This window comes from Hippocampus guttulatus, chromosome 11 (genome assembly GCF_054856545.1).
Source record: "Hippocampus guttulatus isolate MCC_2025c chromosome 11, RoL_Hgut_1.0, whole genome shotgun sequence".
Lineage (NCBI taxonomy): Eukaryota > Metazoa > Chordata > Actinopteri > Syngnathiformes > Syngnathidae > Hippocampus > Hippocampus guttulatus.
The window spans coordinates 16,292,606-16,306,317 of NC_141271.1; the positions used below are offsets into that span (position 1 = coordinate 16,292,606).

At 42.8% G+C, this 13,712-nt stretch overlaps 1 protein-coding gene across 2 annotated transcripts; it reads right to left on the minus strand.

Moving 5' to 3' along the window:
• Positions 1–2,800: 2,800 nt before the first annotated feature.
• On the minus strand, positions 2,801–13,686 carry asmt (acetylserotonin O-methyltransferase). 2 transcript variants are annotated; one of them, XM_086123980.1, is made up of 8 exons: positions 13,134–13,686; positions 12,223–12,397; positions 11,188–11,317; positions 10,580–10,648; positions 8,308–8,426; positions 3,669–3,809; positions 3,216–3,338; positions 2,801–3,126 (listed from the first exon to the last, which is right to left on the minus strand). In XM_086123980.1, the coding sequence occupies exons 1-8, from the start codon at positions 13,236–13,238 to the stop codon at positions 2,909–2,911; spliced, it is 1,080 nt and encodes a 359-aa protein (XP_085980106.1). In that variant the 5' UTR covers positions 13,239–13,686; the 3' UTR covers positions 2,801–2,908. The 2 variants fall into 2 exon arrangements, with proteins under 2 accessions (XP_085980106.1, XP_085980107.1); XM_086123981.1 differs by lacking the exon at positions 10,580–10,648.
• Between the last annotated feature and the right edge of the window lie 26 nt (positions 13,687–13,712).

The window sequence follows — 13,712 nt, forward strand, 5'->3', positions numbered from 1 at the left end:
TCGGGACAATTTGGAGTGTTCAAATCAGCCTGCAATGCATGTTTTTGAAATGTGGGAGGAAACCGGAGTACCCGGAGAAAACCCACACAGGCACGGGGAGAACATGCAAACTCCACACAGGAAGGCCGGAGCCGGGATCGAACCCACGACCTCTGCACTGTGAAGTCGACGCGCTCCCTACAATCAAATGCAAAGCGGACACGCTGCCAGCCAGAGGATGCCAACTTTTCTTGGCAGGGGGGAGGAGAGAGAAGGTCTTGCATTGCCTCATCTGGTTTCATTGTGCATGAAGACTTGGCCATGATAAAGTAATTCAGACGGAGACGGGGATTAAGTTAAGATTTTATATGAAGAAAATCTCAGGAAAGGTTCTGCAAAGAGTCAAAGCAATATATACTGTATATCTGCAGCTATTAGTGTCAATTTGTTCTATCAGTGAGTCTCCGCACAGGTCAAAGTGTCGCCAGCCTCAGAACTTCATCCTTGCTCATTACGTTGACTCTTTGTAAAGCTGCCCTCGCGGATTTGACATCATTCTCATTTGCGTCGCTCGGAGGTCTGATTAATTCATAATTATCGTGACAAAAGAGAAAGGAGAGGTCGGAATTTGCAGGCGACTGACTACAGAGCAGGGATCCCTCTCAACAATCAACTCTGAATGTTGATTCTAATCAGTGGAAGCCCCCCCCCCCCGCGCCCCCCCAAAAAAGCTTACATTTGATATCTCTTTTCATGCACGAATACATTCATGGGCGATGTCATTGTGTCGTAGGCTAGTTGGTGTTTTCACCCTACGGAGTGACAGAATGTGGGCCCTTTTTTTGTGCTAGCAAGACGTGCCACAAATTATGTTCACTTTGGCGAGAGGATCGGGTGTCACTTTGTTGACATCATTCTGTCACTTCTATCTCTCTTGGCTAAGAATAAAAACAGTCGCGGTCACGTGCACACGTTGAGCAAATATCAATCAAATTCCGCTTTACGACTGATCCCGCATTGTGCGTATTGTTCAAAGTCAGATGGATTTGGTGACTCGCGGCCCAAAATGTTCATACGCTGCAGCAAATATGACCTTCACTTTTGGGGGGGGGGATTTACGGCAGAGTACGATGCAAAAATAGTCACAAATGTGCATGATATGCTGCTCTGCAAATGAAAAGAACAAAACATACGGCATATTCATGGGTGAAGTCGGACACGTTCTGGCCCAAGGTGCTCTCACAATCCCTCCGTTGTCTCCCTCTCGCTCTCTCTAATTAAACCTGCACTGCAAACTGTGCTGTCACATTTCCCGGAAGTACTACTCACTACATTATGTAAATGGGACTCTGTCTATCCCATCTCTGTCTTGTGTTATTATTTGAGCCTTCATTGTTCAGTCAGAAACAGCTGCTATTGATATGGCACATTTTCAGGTCCTGTCTGTACTTTTTTTTTTTTCCGTCATGCTAACTTAACTCCATCATCTTGAATTCATTTGATAACTGTGGTGTCCACCCCCCCAAAAAAAGCAAAGTTAGAATTGCCAAAATAGCTCGGGTTGGAGCGATATCAGTGCGGAACTCGGACAAATGACCTTAAGCTTCTTTCATTCAAGGGCTTTTTGAACATGTAACCGAGTCAAAATCAAGCGGAATGGAAGGAGGTCTATTGTCGCGGTCTGTTTTGGCTCAGTTGAAACGAATAGTGCTTCAAGAATACGGAGACGGCGTTGGGAGGCTAAATTCTATGAACGGCCGTAGCACACAGTGCTACTGTGAAATATTAATAGCTTATTAGGAATTCTTCTGAGGATCTTGATGAGCCAAATTGTTGAAAATCCAGACAGCAAACCCAACCCCTGTCCGTCGGATTGTCACATTAAAACTACCGGTATTCATCACTTATGGGTGCTCAAACTTCACGTCACAAAGTTTCATCGTCGAGCTGCTGATTAGCCTCCCTTTCTCTTATGCGTCAAAAAGAGCCAAATTAATTCCAAAGATGGCCTCATCTATAATCTGAGAACGGTATGAGGTTCAGACAGGATTTCGGATTGAGAAATAAAACATGACATACAAGCAAGTTTATCATCTTGTGAAAAAATAAATAAAAACATACATGCCCGCAGAGGGTCCAACTGAATTTTGTAGTGCAGTTGAATCCTCCCTGAATAAGTCCCTTACTTTCCAAAAAACCTTTTTTCAACCTTTATGACCACTAATTTGCACTTCCCCGGAAGTGCCTGAACTAATTTGTAGCAAATGTAACGTCGTCTATATTGCTGTACAGTTTATATTCCCGGTGTGGTAAACATATGGCGAAACACATCAGGGAAAAAAATTAAACCAGGTATGCAGGCACCATAGAGTCGCGTTTCACAAATCTCAAACGTCCGACAGTAATGCAAGAGCAAGTGACGTTAATTGAAAGGGGGAGGAAAAAAAACCCCACTCAAGTACATTGGAAGTTCCTTGGGTGCGAGTAAGAGGTGAACTCAATGCTCTCAATGTAATTACAGAGGAGATACACAGCTGGGTCGACAGCAAAAAAAAAGTCGAACCAACGTTAGTGAACAACTAGAAGTGCCCGTTTGGCATCAGATGGAAATTTCACGAGTGGAGGAGCAATACAGTACCGACAAAGGTGGATGTGGTTCAGGTTGGGACAATCGCGAGTGTGTAAACTTGCTCACAAGCATCACTTCTCAGGTCCGCTGGAGGAGAGATTGATTAATTTGGTTCTCATCAAATATTCTTTGCACTTCCTTAAAACAGAGCAACACAAATTTAGGAATGCTTATGTATAAATACGGTGGCAGTTTTGGTCAGAGAAGGGGTTTATTATGTTAGATATCCGAATCAAATCTGGGTCAATCTATCACAAAAAAAAACAGTCAACAATGATAATTTCATTTTTTTTTCAAAGCTTATTTTTCTTTAAAGCCCAAAACCGCATCATAGATTTTGCCTGTGAGACGGTACTGGATGTCGGTGAACCCAGCGGCAGCCAGCAGGACGCTGTACTGGGCCCCCGTTCTTTCTCGGCCCTCCGTCTGCACCAGCATGTTCAGGGAATAGAGCTGCGCGGTGAGTGGGCCGGAGCCGTCTTCGTAAAGCAAGGCCTCCACCAACAATACAGCGCCTCCTGTTGGAGCAAGTAAGAATGGCAGGTGAGTTTGTGACGTTACAAGCTGTGTCGGGACCTTTCGTCAAACTATTCTTCTATTTACCAACCTGGTTTGCAGGCTCTGTGGACTCGACTGAGCAATTCTACGCAACGTTCGTCTGTCCAGTCGTGGAGAATCCTGGCGAGGATGTAAAGATCCGCCTCTAGCAAGGGGTCTTTGAAGAAGTCCCCTAAATGGACAAACGCGTTTAGGTAAATGGAAAAAAACCAAAATGTGCGTGTGTGGATGTAATTATTTCATGACATTTTTATTCTGAGTGACGTTGCTTCCATAATATTTCTGGTAACGAAGTGAAGCCAAAGGAATGAGATGTGCTTCATTTGAAAGAGATAGTGAAACAATTTCACGTCTCGGTTTGGAAAAAAAATGATAAGGGATCCAGCGTTCAACCGAAGAATGCAAAATTAATGCAGGTTATGGGGAAGCGTGTGACCGCGAGTGGTGCTGTGTGCATTCACTGAGAACAATTTTTTTTTTCCCAGAGTGATAATGAAGTTACCTTCAATGAAGCTTATCTTGTGGTCAGCCTCCTTGACAAAATGTTCCCTGGACGTCTGCACCACCTTGGGGAGGTCAAAGATCGTCACTGCGCACTCCGGGTAGGCCGACGTGCACTGCCTGGCTAATGCTCCGCTGCAGCCTTGGGAGAGAACCGGAAGCACACAGAATTACTTTGAGTCACTGCACCATGAAGACACACAACCGTAATTAAAATGGGAGGAAATCACTCACAAACGGACAAATGAAGTCAGTGGAGCGGAGCAGATGCTTGCAGGTACGTCGCCATTATTATTTATTAGCTCATGATTTGTATTCGGTTGTGGACCTCAGAGGCCTTAGGGACACGGTTCAGCTAACAGTCATGCCAATAAAGCAGACCAAATGGAAGTGAATTTGGCGTGACAGAGAGACAGATGCTTCGTACACAAACAAAACAGGGACTCTTATGGTTTAGGACGAAGAAGCGTTCAAGCTAAAGAACCCTCCATATGCAGTGAGCTGCGGATTTGCTTACATTCAGTAGTAGTGCACCCCCCGTATAAGTCGATGCTTGAATAATGTTTAAAGTCAGTTATATTAGTAGAGGTTTAATTTTGCGGCATGCAAACGTCATACAGGAAAGCCACAGTCGAGATTAGAACCTTGTGCTATCCGATAGTGCATCACACTGCCATTTTTCAGTTTTATTTTACAGTGGTAGCTTTAAGATCACTATCGGTAATACCAAAATTTCCGGACTATCGAGCGCACCTGATTATAAACCGCACTCACGATATTTTTAAAGAAAAAAACATTTTGTACACACATAAGCCGCACCTGTCTATAAGCCGCAGGCGCCCACATTGTAACGTGAGATATTTACATAGAAAGACGGTGCACAGGTGGCATCTAGAAAAATCTTTATATAAGCCGCTTCATTAAATAAGCCGCAAAGTTGAGAGCATGTGACAAAAGTCGGGGGTTATACGTAGTACGGAAATTACCGTATTTATATGGCGGTTGGCATTGAAAATGCTACGTAAAACAACGTCTGCACCAGTGATTCTCAAAAGTGTGGCCTAAAAAAAACAAAAGAAAACAAGAATCACTGCCCCAGTGCAGTTCAGTTGTATTTAACTTTGAAGTTCAATACATTCGCATATAGAATCTTTAACCGATTTTGACGTTCCTAATATTGAAGCAGTGTTAACCCTTTCAGGCGCCCTATAACCTGATAACATGACAAGCTGTCCACTGTAGTGACCGCCGTCCCTGAAAGGGTTTGTGTCCAACCTCTGCATCATGTCACAGCTAGTTACAAGCTTAGCAAATGTTACATGGCGGGCTACTTTTGTTTTCTCTACTTTTTCTTCTGAATGTCATTATATTAAGTCTTGTTTAGTAGTCACCATGCTATTGTTTGTCTTTATTTTTATTTTATTTTTTCTTAAGACTGTTGATGATCACACAATCACGCGGAAGGTGCTGAAATAGCACACGGGGTATATTGGGGAAGAGAGTGGGGCTATTATGGTCATCATTTTTTTTTAAATCAACCTCAATTTGAAGCAGAGGGTCAGGGGAAAAAAGCGTGTATGAATTAGGTAAAGGGACAGAAAAGCAGCGAGGTGGAAAACAGGATCAAAAGATCTAATTTTGACAAAACGACAACCGCGTGCACGTGTGCGGTCGGATCTTTTGTTCTTTCATTGTACGGCCCAACCCTTATGCTACCGTGTGTATCCTGTGCCTTCCCTTTTTTTTTTTTTCCCGTGAACCTCGACTACTTCGGTCAATATTCTTACAATTCTGACACGCGCGCGCACACACATTGGTCCTTCACATCAAACGGGCCAGAAGAGGCTGAAAATCAAAGAGCAACGCAGGGGGAGTAAAACCGAGCTCAACACAAACATCACAACATATGAGACCCAAGCTGACCTGGATGAGTCCGTTTGTTAATGACCTCCTTTTATGTGAGCTTTGTGACTGTTGCTGTGCACCTTATGGGTTGTTGTCCGGCTCTCAAATACTCGGATGAGACCGCCATCACCGAGTTAAGATGTCAAGATTAGTGTTGGTGATGAAACTGTTGCCTCCTTGTACTCCGTGAAACAGTAGGAGTTATGGCAACCTGCTATAATTTAAGTTTCAGGATTTAAGTAGGTCAATTTTTCACATTTTCCGAAAAAAATAGGGGGTCCTCTGTTTTAACACCGTTGTGTTCCTTGGTGGCAATATGTAACCTGAATTTATCATCAAAAGGTGCTGTAGTCTAACAATAAGCTACGCTAACAAAATTGTGAAGTCCTGATAACAGTAAATATTTGTATAAAAAGATTTCTGGGTATTCAACATGAATTACCGTATTTTCTACACTATAAGGCACACCTGAAAGCATTCATATAATTTGATGCGCCTTATATATGGATCAATGTTCTTATTGCTTGGATGTCGTATTTTAAATGTTCTGCAAAGTGCTTTGTTACAGCTGCAGTGGTTGTGAAAGCTCGGTATAAATAAAGCCGTATTGTATTGTATTTCCCTTTAGTGTAGCACCATCTAGTGGATGCACAATGCACCCGCAACCACTATTGAAGCTATACAGTATTTGAAAACAGTTTTAAAACAGGCCATTTATTGAAGGTGCGCCTTATACTCCGAAGTGCCTTATAGTACGGAAAATACGGTACTGCAATATGCTTGAAATACTTCCAAAGACTTGCTATTTTAATAACATGCATAAATACATCTATGTAATTCAGAGGGCAAATTTCAATTTCTTAACCAAACGTGCTCGTTTTCATTGCATTTTGACTGCACCAACGGATATGTACTTATCTAGGACATGAGAATGAACACCAGAGTTGTTTGGAACACTTACAGACTTAAAGCTGAAACTCAGCATCTAAGCTATCGGTAGCTTCACAGAAATTTAGAGCAGATGTTAATTATTTGAAGACAGTGGACATCAGATTTAACTTAAGGTGCCACAAAACTCATGCAAAAAAAGTCAGACACACACAACAACTATGACACTGAGAACACAGACGATAAGTAGCATTAATGATAAGACATGACATGAGCAATAACCAAAGCCATAGATGGCTCAAACCATTTACAAATGCAGCTAGGCATGCTGGGAAATTCCTTCTTCCACTCATTTGTCAAATGCCTTTGACTCCATTTCACAGGTTTTAAAATTGACAGATTTATTAACACTGTCAGTGTATATATTGAATTTACAGTCCAATAAACGTCAAGAAAATAACCATTTCCATGAACAATCGACCACTGAAATTTGTTTAAATAAATATCACCTCGACTTGAACTTAAGTGAGACACCTTCATTTACAACCAGCAACAATAACTTGACTAACACACATCCCTAGAAAGGTGCCATATGAATGGAATCCAACCTCATAATTATTATTCTTCATTACATCAATGATGCGACAGTGGCTTCAACATTCATCTCTGCCGCTTGGCACCGAGTTGGACAGCCGGAGGAGCTGAGCAGCAGGTGTGTGCAGACGTAACAGATGTTGGGTGAGAGACGAAGACTTAATGGGACACTGTGGCCACGCCCTTCGCACCCTTGCTGTCCATTACGCACACACATTTTGGTCGAGGCGCACTATTATTATGCATCCCCGATGCATAAATATGAACACGCAGAGCTGCACCACGAAGTGCTGAGGAAGGATGTCCTCAGTGTGTGCGCGCGCGCCTTTCCCTCTTTCAGTGACTTCACAGCGCCCCTGCGCGGTTAGTTCCGGTATCACATGCAATTCGTCTTGGTTTGACTATGAGCAACACAAGAGTGGGTATTTTTTTTTTCAAATGTCGTTGTTCATTTCACAAAGAAAATATGCTCACTTTTGAAATACGCTGTCAGAGAGCTACTCATTTAAAAAAATGACTTTAAGCGGCAAACTATGAGAAAAATGGGCTGGCCCGAGCTTCGCCAGTGCATATAAATTATCCATCCATCCATCTTTTTTCTAAGCCGAGGGTCGCGGGGCACGCTGGAGCCGATCCCAGCTCTCTTCGGGTAGTAGGCGGGGGTACACCCTGAACGGGTTGCCGGCCAATCACAGGGCACACATAGGCGAACAACCATTCGCGCTCACCCTCACACCTTGGGACAATTTAGAGATTTCCATTAACCTGCCATGCATGTTTTTGAAATGTGGGAGGAAACCGGATTGCCGTGAAAAAGAAAAAAAAAACACGCAGGGACAGGGAGAACATGCAAACCCCACACAAGAATGCCGCAGCCGGAATCGAACGCTGCACCTCTGCACTGTGAGGCCGGTTGCCCGCTGCGCCGCCCGCATATAAATGATTTTATTTGCAAAATACTATACATTCAGAGGATCGGTGAGCTATTTCTTTGGTGGAAATCTACTAATATACTAATGACTCACCTTTCATGCCACTAAACTGTCATGAAGGCCACTCATGTACCTAATTGGAGCCTCTCTATGAAGTGTGACGGGACAACAAGGGGACGGCATGAATATGGATGTGCACCTCAGCCAGCTGTCGCTCACTTAACACATGGCACTGACGATTTGAAATGTTAACGGCCGCGAACCGACCACCTCGCCGAAAATGACTTGTACGGCGTTGAACGAAACACGCAGACGCTTTACCTCCGAGGTCACATATGACCTTGAAAGGCGAAAGGTCAAAGGCCGTGAGCACATCCCGACCACAGATGTTCCATATGGAATTCATGAGCTGCATGAATTTCACCATCTCCTCGTCAGACCTAAAACAAGCACAAACAACGCAAGCCGGTGTTATTTACTGTCGCCATCGTTCAGTGCTGTTTTGATGCGTCGCTACATTGAGCTAAGAGCTGAGTCTTGCACGCGTGTGCTCACGAAAACACACACACACACACTGTTTTTCCAATTGCAGAAAAGTACCACCCTATGGCGACACATTGTGTGTGCTTGGGAGAGACAGGCTGCTGCAACATAGAAGAGCCTGTGGTGAGTGCTGCTGTTCTGAGAAATCTCCACTTCATCACCCAGCACTTTACCATGCCACAGGGCGCACACACGCATCAAAGCGTCTTCTATTCCGTAACGCTACAGATTTGCAAGTGTCCAGACTTGAGTGTAGTAAGAGGGTTGGGTACACAAGCGCAACTTTTGGATGACACACTAACCCCTCAAAGAACTTTGAAAGTGACTCAATGTTTTAAATGTTGACGTTTCCAGACTCGGATTATTAATGACCAGATGTGAACAAGTCAAATGACTCTGGGGCCAAACAGTGACTTGTCAGTTGTCATTGTGGCGATGTTTTATCATCACGTTCACCGCAAATACAACAGATGACTGTTAACAACACAAGTAGAAAAGAAGAAAAAAAAAGATTTTAGAAATCTAGTCTTCTGGCAATTTTGAAAGGGACGGAGTTGTAAAATGTAGTGGTGTACACACAGACCCCTTGTGGTGCTCCAGCACCAGCCCTTTCGCCCTGGATGAAAGCGAGGTCCTTTCAGCGGCAGTCCATTTTTCCTCTTCATCATCAATTAAAAAATAGCAATTACCATCTCTTTCATCAATTTCCACTCAAAGTGTTAAAATACCTGCCAGGCATTTATTTACGTCCTTTTAAGATTTGTGCCCCTATATTCTGCCCTTCACCTCTTTTGTTGATTGTGTCAACAGATATAAATACACAAGACATACAGTGTCTGATTGTTTTTTTCATCACGGTATGAATAATTATGGCGAGCGGTGGCTTTTTTTTTTTTTTGCCTTTGCACAAATACAGCAAATAGGTGAGTTTTCCATGTAAAATGGAGGATATACAGTAGGTTCCCAAAAATGAATTTGCGAAAAGCGAAATTATAATATCGAGTAACTCAGGTTCATTTAACTTTTCTTAGCAGCGTTTATTTTTTTGGGATGTAGCTGTCAAATTTTCTTTGAGGCAAAAATTATACATCTTGTTTTGTAAATGCCCCCAAAAAGGAAGTGAAAACAATTCCTGAGATAGAATCTGTGCATTTCTGTCTGGCATCCGATTGGAGTTTTACATATTTGTCCTTGAAATGACATGAAGTCCACCGAGAGGTTTCAAAATCATCTGACCGATTTAGTAAAACACATCGATCACTTGAAGCAAAGTGGGTAAGCGATACAAATAAGAGGAAGGCATTAATTCTGCTTTAATTTTCTCATTATGCAATCTTGTACGTGCTTCGAATCTCCGAACGAGTCGCTCTTTCTCGCCTTGCCTCAAGGTCTTTTTATTTTTATTCTATTTATATATTTATTTCTAAGTGTTAGAATTCATGCCATGCTCGCGACTTGACTAAATTATTCAGGTACATTATGCGGCTGGTTAAATGGCAAGGGGTAAACAAGTGTGTGAGTCATGCAGCCAGCTTTGAATCATTCTGTTGCTGCTCCAAGAAAGCCCTCGATGACTTCCGTGCTTGCTTCCTGCGTTAATTCACACCCCCCCCCCCCACCCCCCTCCATATTCTCGGGGGAAATCAGCGGGGACAAACAACCGCGGCTCCTCATTTGGGCATTGTGAGCAGGAGTTGATATTTAGTTTTCTATCAATTAGTGGTGAATTACAAATTTATCATTCCGAGAATGGGCCACATTGTTTTCTGCGCGTTTCATATTTGGAAAATTCTCAGGTTGGCTTTTCAATGGCACCATTTCAGTGCGATCATCAGATGCTCCGAATTTTGTTTTGCTTTTCAGACTTTTGCAATTTGAAAATTGCATTCCACAACATTATACAATTTGCAAAGTTGATTTGAATTGGAGGAATTGTTCACGCCTAGCCCGCATCCCACCAATGCAATTTCTGAGGATGATGGAGATGACAATGAAACGTGTACGATTCTTTATTGTGCATTATATGTGTTCATCAAAGCGAGTCTCTTACCTGTAGAGAGCCTGAAACAAGTCTTTGGAGCTGACGCCAAAGGCTTTCTCATATTGATTCCTCCCCTCTCTGCGACATACAAAAAAACCCCCAAAACGTTTTTATTTTTAAACTACACCCCTTTTTAGTACTTGTGCATAATTGGCTGGATTTAAATTAGTGAAGGTGTCAAAAGTGACATTAAACAAGCAAGCAAGCCAATGCTAGGGCTCTGTCGACAAAACAACCATTCGCACCTTCCTACAGTATGGACAATTTAGTATTTGAGTAACCGAATCTGCAACACTTTTATTTCCAATTAATTTTGAATTCTCCTTATTAAGCCAAACCTGAAAGACCGCATACTGCATATAATATATTTGATGAGGCTTAATTCCAGTGGCTTCAAGTTCATGGTATCATTCTTAAACTATGTACGGCAGAGCTGCTATGAAATAATGACAAGACTCAAATCAATTGCACATGGAGGCTTAAGCGTTAAAGGAGGTTGATGCTCTGACCATTCCTATCCCAAATATGGCACAACTAACTTTGGGTGTCCATCCAACCACCGCGTCGCCTCATTCATCCTATCTTATATGACTGAAATGCCCCGACGTGTCACTGACCTGACAGCATCAGTCAGGTAGTGCCAGCAAAGGTAGATTGTTCTGGAACTGTACTGGATGGAGTGGTAGAGCGTCGTAGGACCAGAGCGGGTCAGGTAGAGGCTGGTCTCCTCTGTGTTACTGTAAGAGACTAACAAAGCAGATGACTGCAAATGAGTTCCTGCTACTGTATGTCCGTAAACCTTTGCACTTTTCATCACGAGACGATGGAAAAGTGGATCAAAAGAGAGAAAAGGCAACGACAGTCAGGCCTGATCACGTCATCGACATCTTGACATAACAAGAAAATGAATTTCAAAAATGTCCTCAAAATTGTCTTGTATAATCAGGGATACAAATGTTCATAATGCAGTAAACGATGCCTCTTACCACTTTTGTATTTTGACAATTTCTCTCTCAGCACATGAAAACAAAAACATGGCCAGGTCAGGGCACCGATCCTTTTGGTTTGAACTAACCACACAGTACTGAGCAATACAATCAATCAGTTCTTGTTCTTGTGTTGCACCCTGAAAAGAAAGAAATGGCTTTTTTTCCGTTTGGGCAACTTTATTTTCACTGTTCAGTTGGAGTTTACGTGAATGCATTTAACATTGAACAGACATTCCCTCATAAGCTATTTATTTTCTCTTTTTTTTCCGCACATCGCCATCGTGGCCTCCGTTGTCTCTCCTCCTCCTTGATGACGTCACGAGCCACTTGACCTCTAACCCTTCGGGTCCTAACAAAACTGGTGTAAATACAGAACATGTGAAAAAATAAAAATGACAAAATCAGGATGCTCCCCTTACTGAATATGTCTCTTTCCACACATGAATGAAATATAAATCCTTCCGCACTTCCAGGTCTTAACACCTGCACATATTAATAGTCCCTGAAAGATTGAAGATCTGTCCAAAGCTGTGACCAGAAATTGATCTGACAATTTGAGTAACAGTCAGCAGAGGTAAAAAAAAAAAACCCAAAACTACAAGTGCCGTTTCAGATCCTTCTCATGAGGTGTCTGCATCGCGCAGTATGTAGCGGTCCGTTTACCTCGTCCATTTTGCTGGTGTGTCTCAAGCAGCTGAAGGCCACAACAGGCCGCCAGTAGCCTCTGGGTGCCATCCAGACTGGCCCCGACCGCCTGGCTGACGTCGTCAGCAGACAGAGGGCGTCCTGCACCCAACAACACGTCGAACACGCCCAGCTCGCAGGCCGTGAACAAAGTCTGGCTCAGAAGAAAAGACGCAAGTCGGGGTCGGGTTGCATTCAACAGAGCATCAATGGTATCATTCGCGAAGGCCGAGCAGGGGACACTTTATTGCCCTGCAAAATAATTTTATACATTAAAAGGCTTTTCTAATTAAAACAGTGCCCAAATTCAGCATCTTTTCACAGCAATTCTAATTATTACTTCTTTCAACTGTTCCAAACTTGATTTACAATGTGTGTTTCGATGAAGATATCGCAAGCGTTAAGCATGGCTTTATGCGTCTCTAAACGTATTTTTGACGCTTATTTAAAAACGCCGTTACCCGAAGCACAACAGATTTTACAGACGTTTTCATTTTTTGTTCATAACCTATAAAAATCTGCGGAACATGGATTTCACCATGTGTTGTCATTCTCGCTGTGACGTTCCGGAAAACCTACAGTGTTGCTAAAGCTAACCCTTAATTCAAAAATAGTACCGAACTATTGTTGCAGCTCCGAAACAAGGAGAGCTGTAGTGGGGTTTTTTTTTTTTTTTTTTAAACGTACATCTTATTAATACTTTTAACACCCTCAACAAATACAGAAACATCTCTCGTCTGACTACTTGCCTTCTCTTCCGCCGTTCGACTCCAGAGGCGCTCAAAGACCGCCTCGGAAAACGTAAATTAACCATAACTTCAATGACACTAAGAAAATCGAAAATAATGCACCAAAACAGAAAAGCAAACTAGTCTGGAAGTGTGCGCTACCTTGGAGACAAGGAAGCCTTCCATGTACTCCAGTATCTTCCTGGGATATCTTCCAGCAGCAGGCGAAGAAGCCTCAGGTGAGTCCATCACATGCCGACCTGCCATGGACCACAAACTCTTACCGTTCTTCGTCCTATGAAAAAAAAAAAGCCGTTCCCTGCAAGGTGTCTGACAAGTAGAGAGAAAGACAGACTAAATGCCACAGAAAGTTCCCATCTAGCAGTGGGCTTAGGTGATTAGAGGCCGATAACCCAGATTAGTGCAGGGCCTCCTTCATCCGCCACCGGACCATGAAACAAAACACACTGCAGCCTTGTTCACTGTCACTCACACTCCAATTGAGACTTTCACTGTAGACAGACATTTGGCACAATTTAACATTTGCACCTTTGTGTGAAGAAGACCTCAAGGCATCCCAGCGCATAAAACTAATCCAACACTTTGGGATGAATTTAAACGTAATTTGTGTGGCGTCAAATGTTCTGGATGAAAGGACAAAAAGTTCTTCAGAGACATTTCGAAATTCGCCACTACCAGCGATTGGGAGCAAAGTTTTTCTTTTGTTTACTTCTGAAGACA

Excerpts from the sequence above, each read along its gene's own strand:
- asmt (XM_086123980.1), bottom strand. The coding sequence starts at position 13,238 with ATGGCAGGTCGGCATGTGATGGACTCACCTGAGGCTTCTTCGCCTGCT. Across the intron at positions 10,649-11,187 it reads TACCTGACTGATGCTGTCAG|AGAGGGGAGGAATCAATATG; the intron begins GTCAGTGACACG and ends TGTATGTCGCAG. Across the intron at positions 8,427-10,579 it reads TTGTTTCAGGCTCTCTACAG|GTCTGACGAGGAGATGGTGA; the intron begins GTAAGAGACTCG and ends TGCTTGTTTTAG.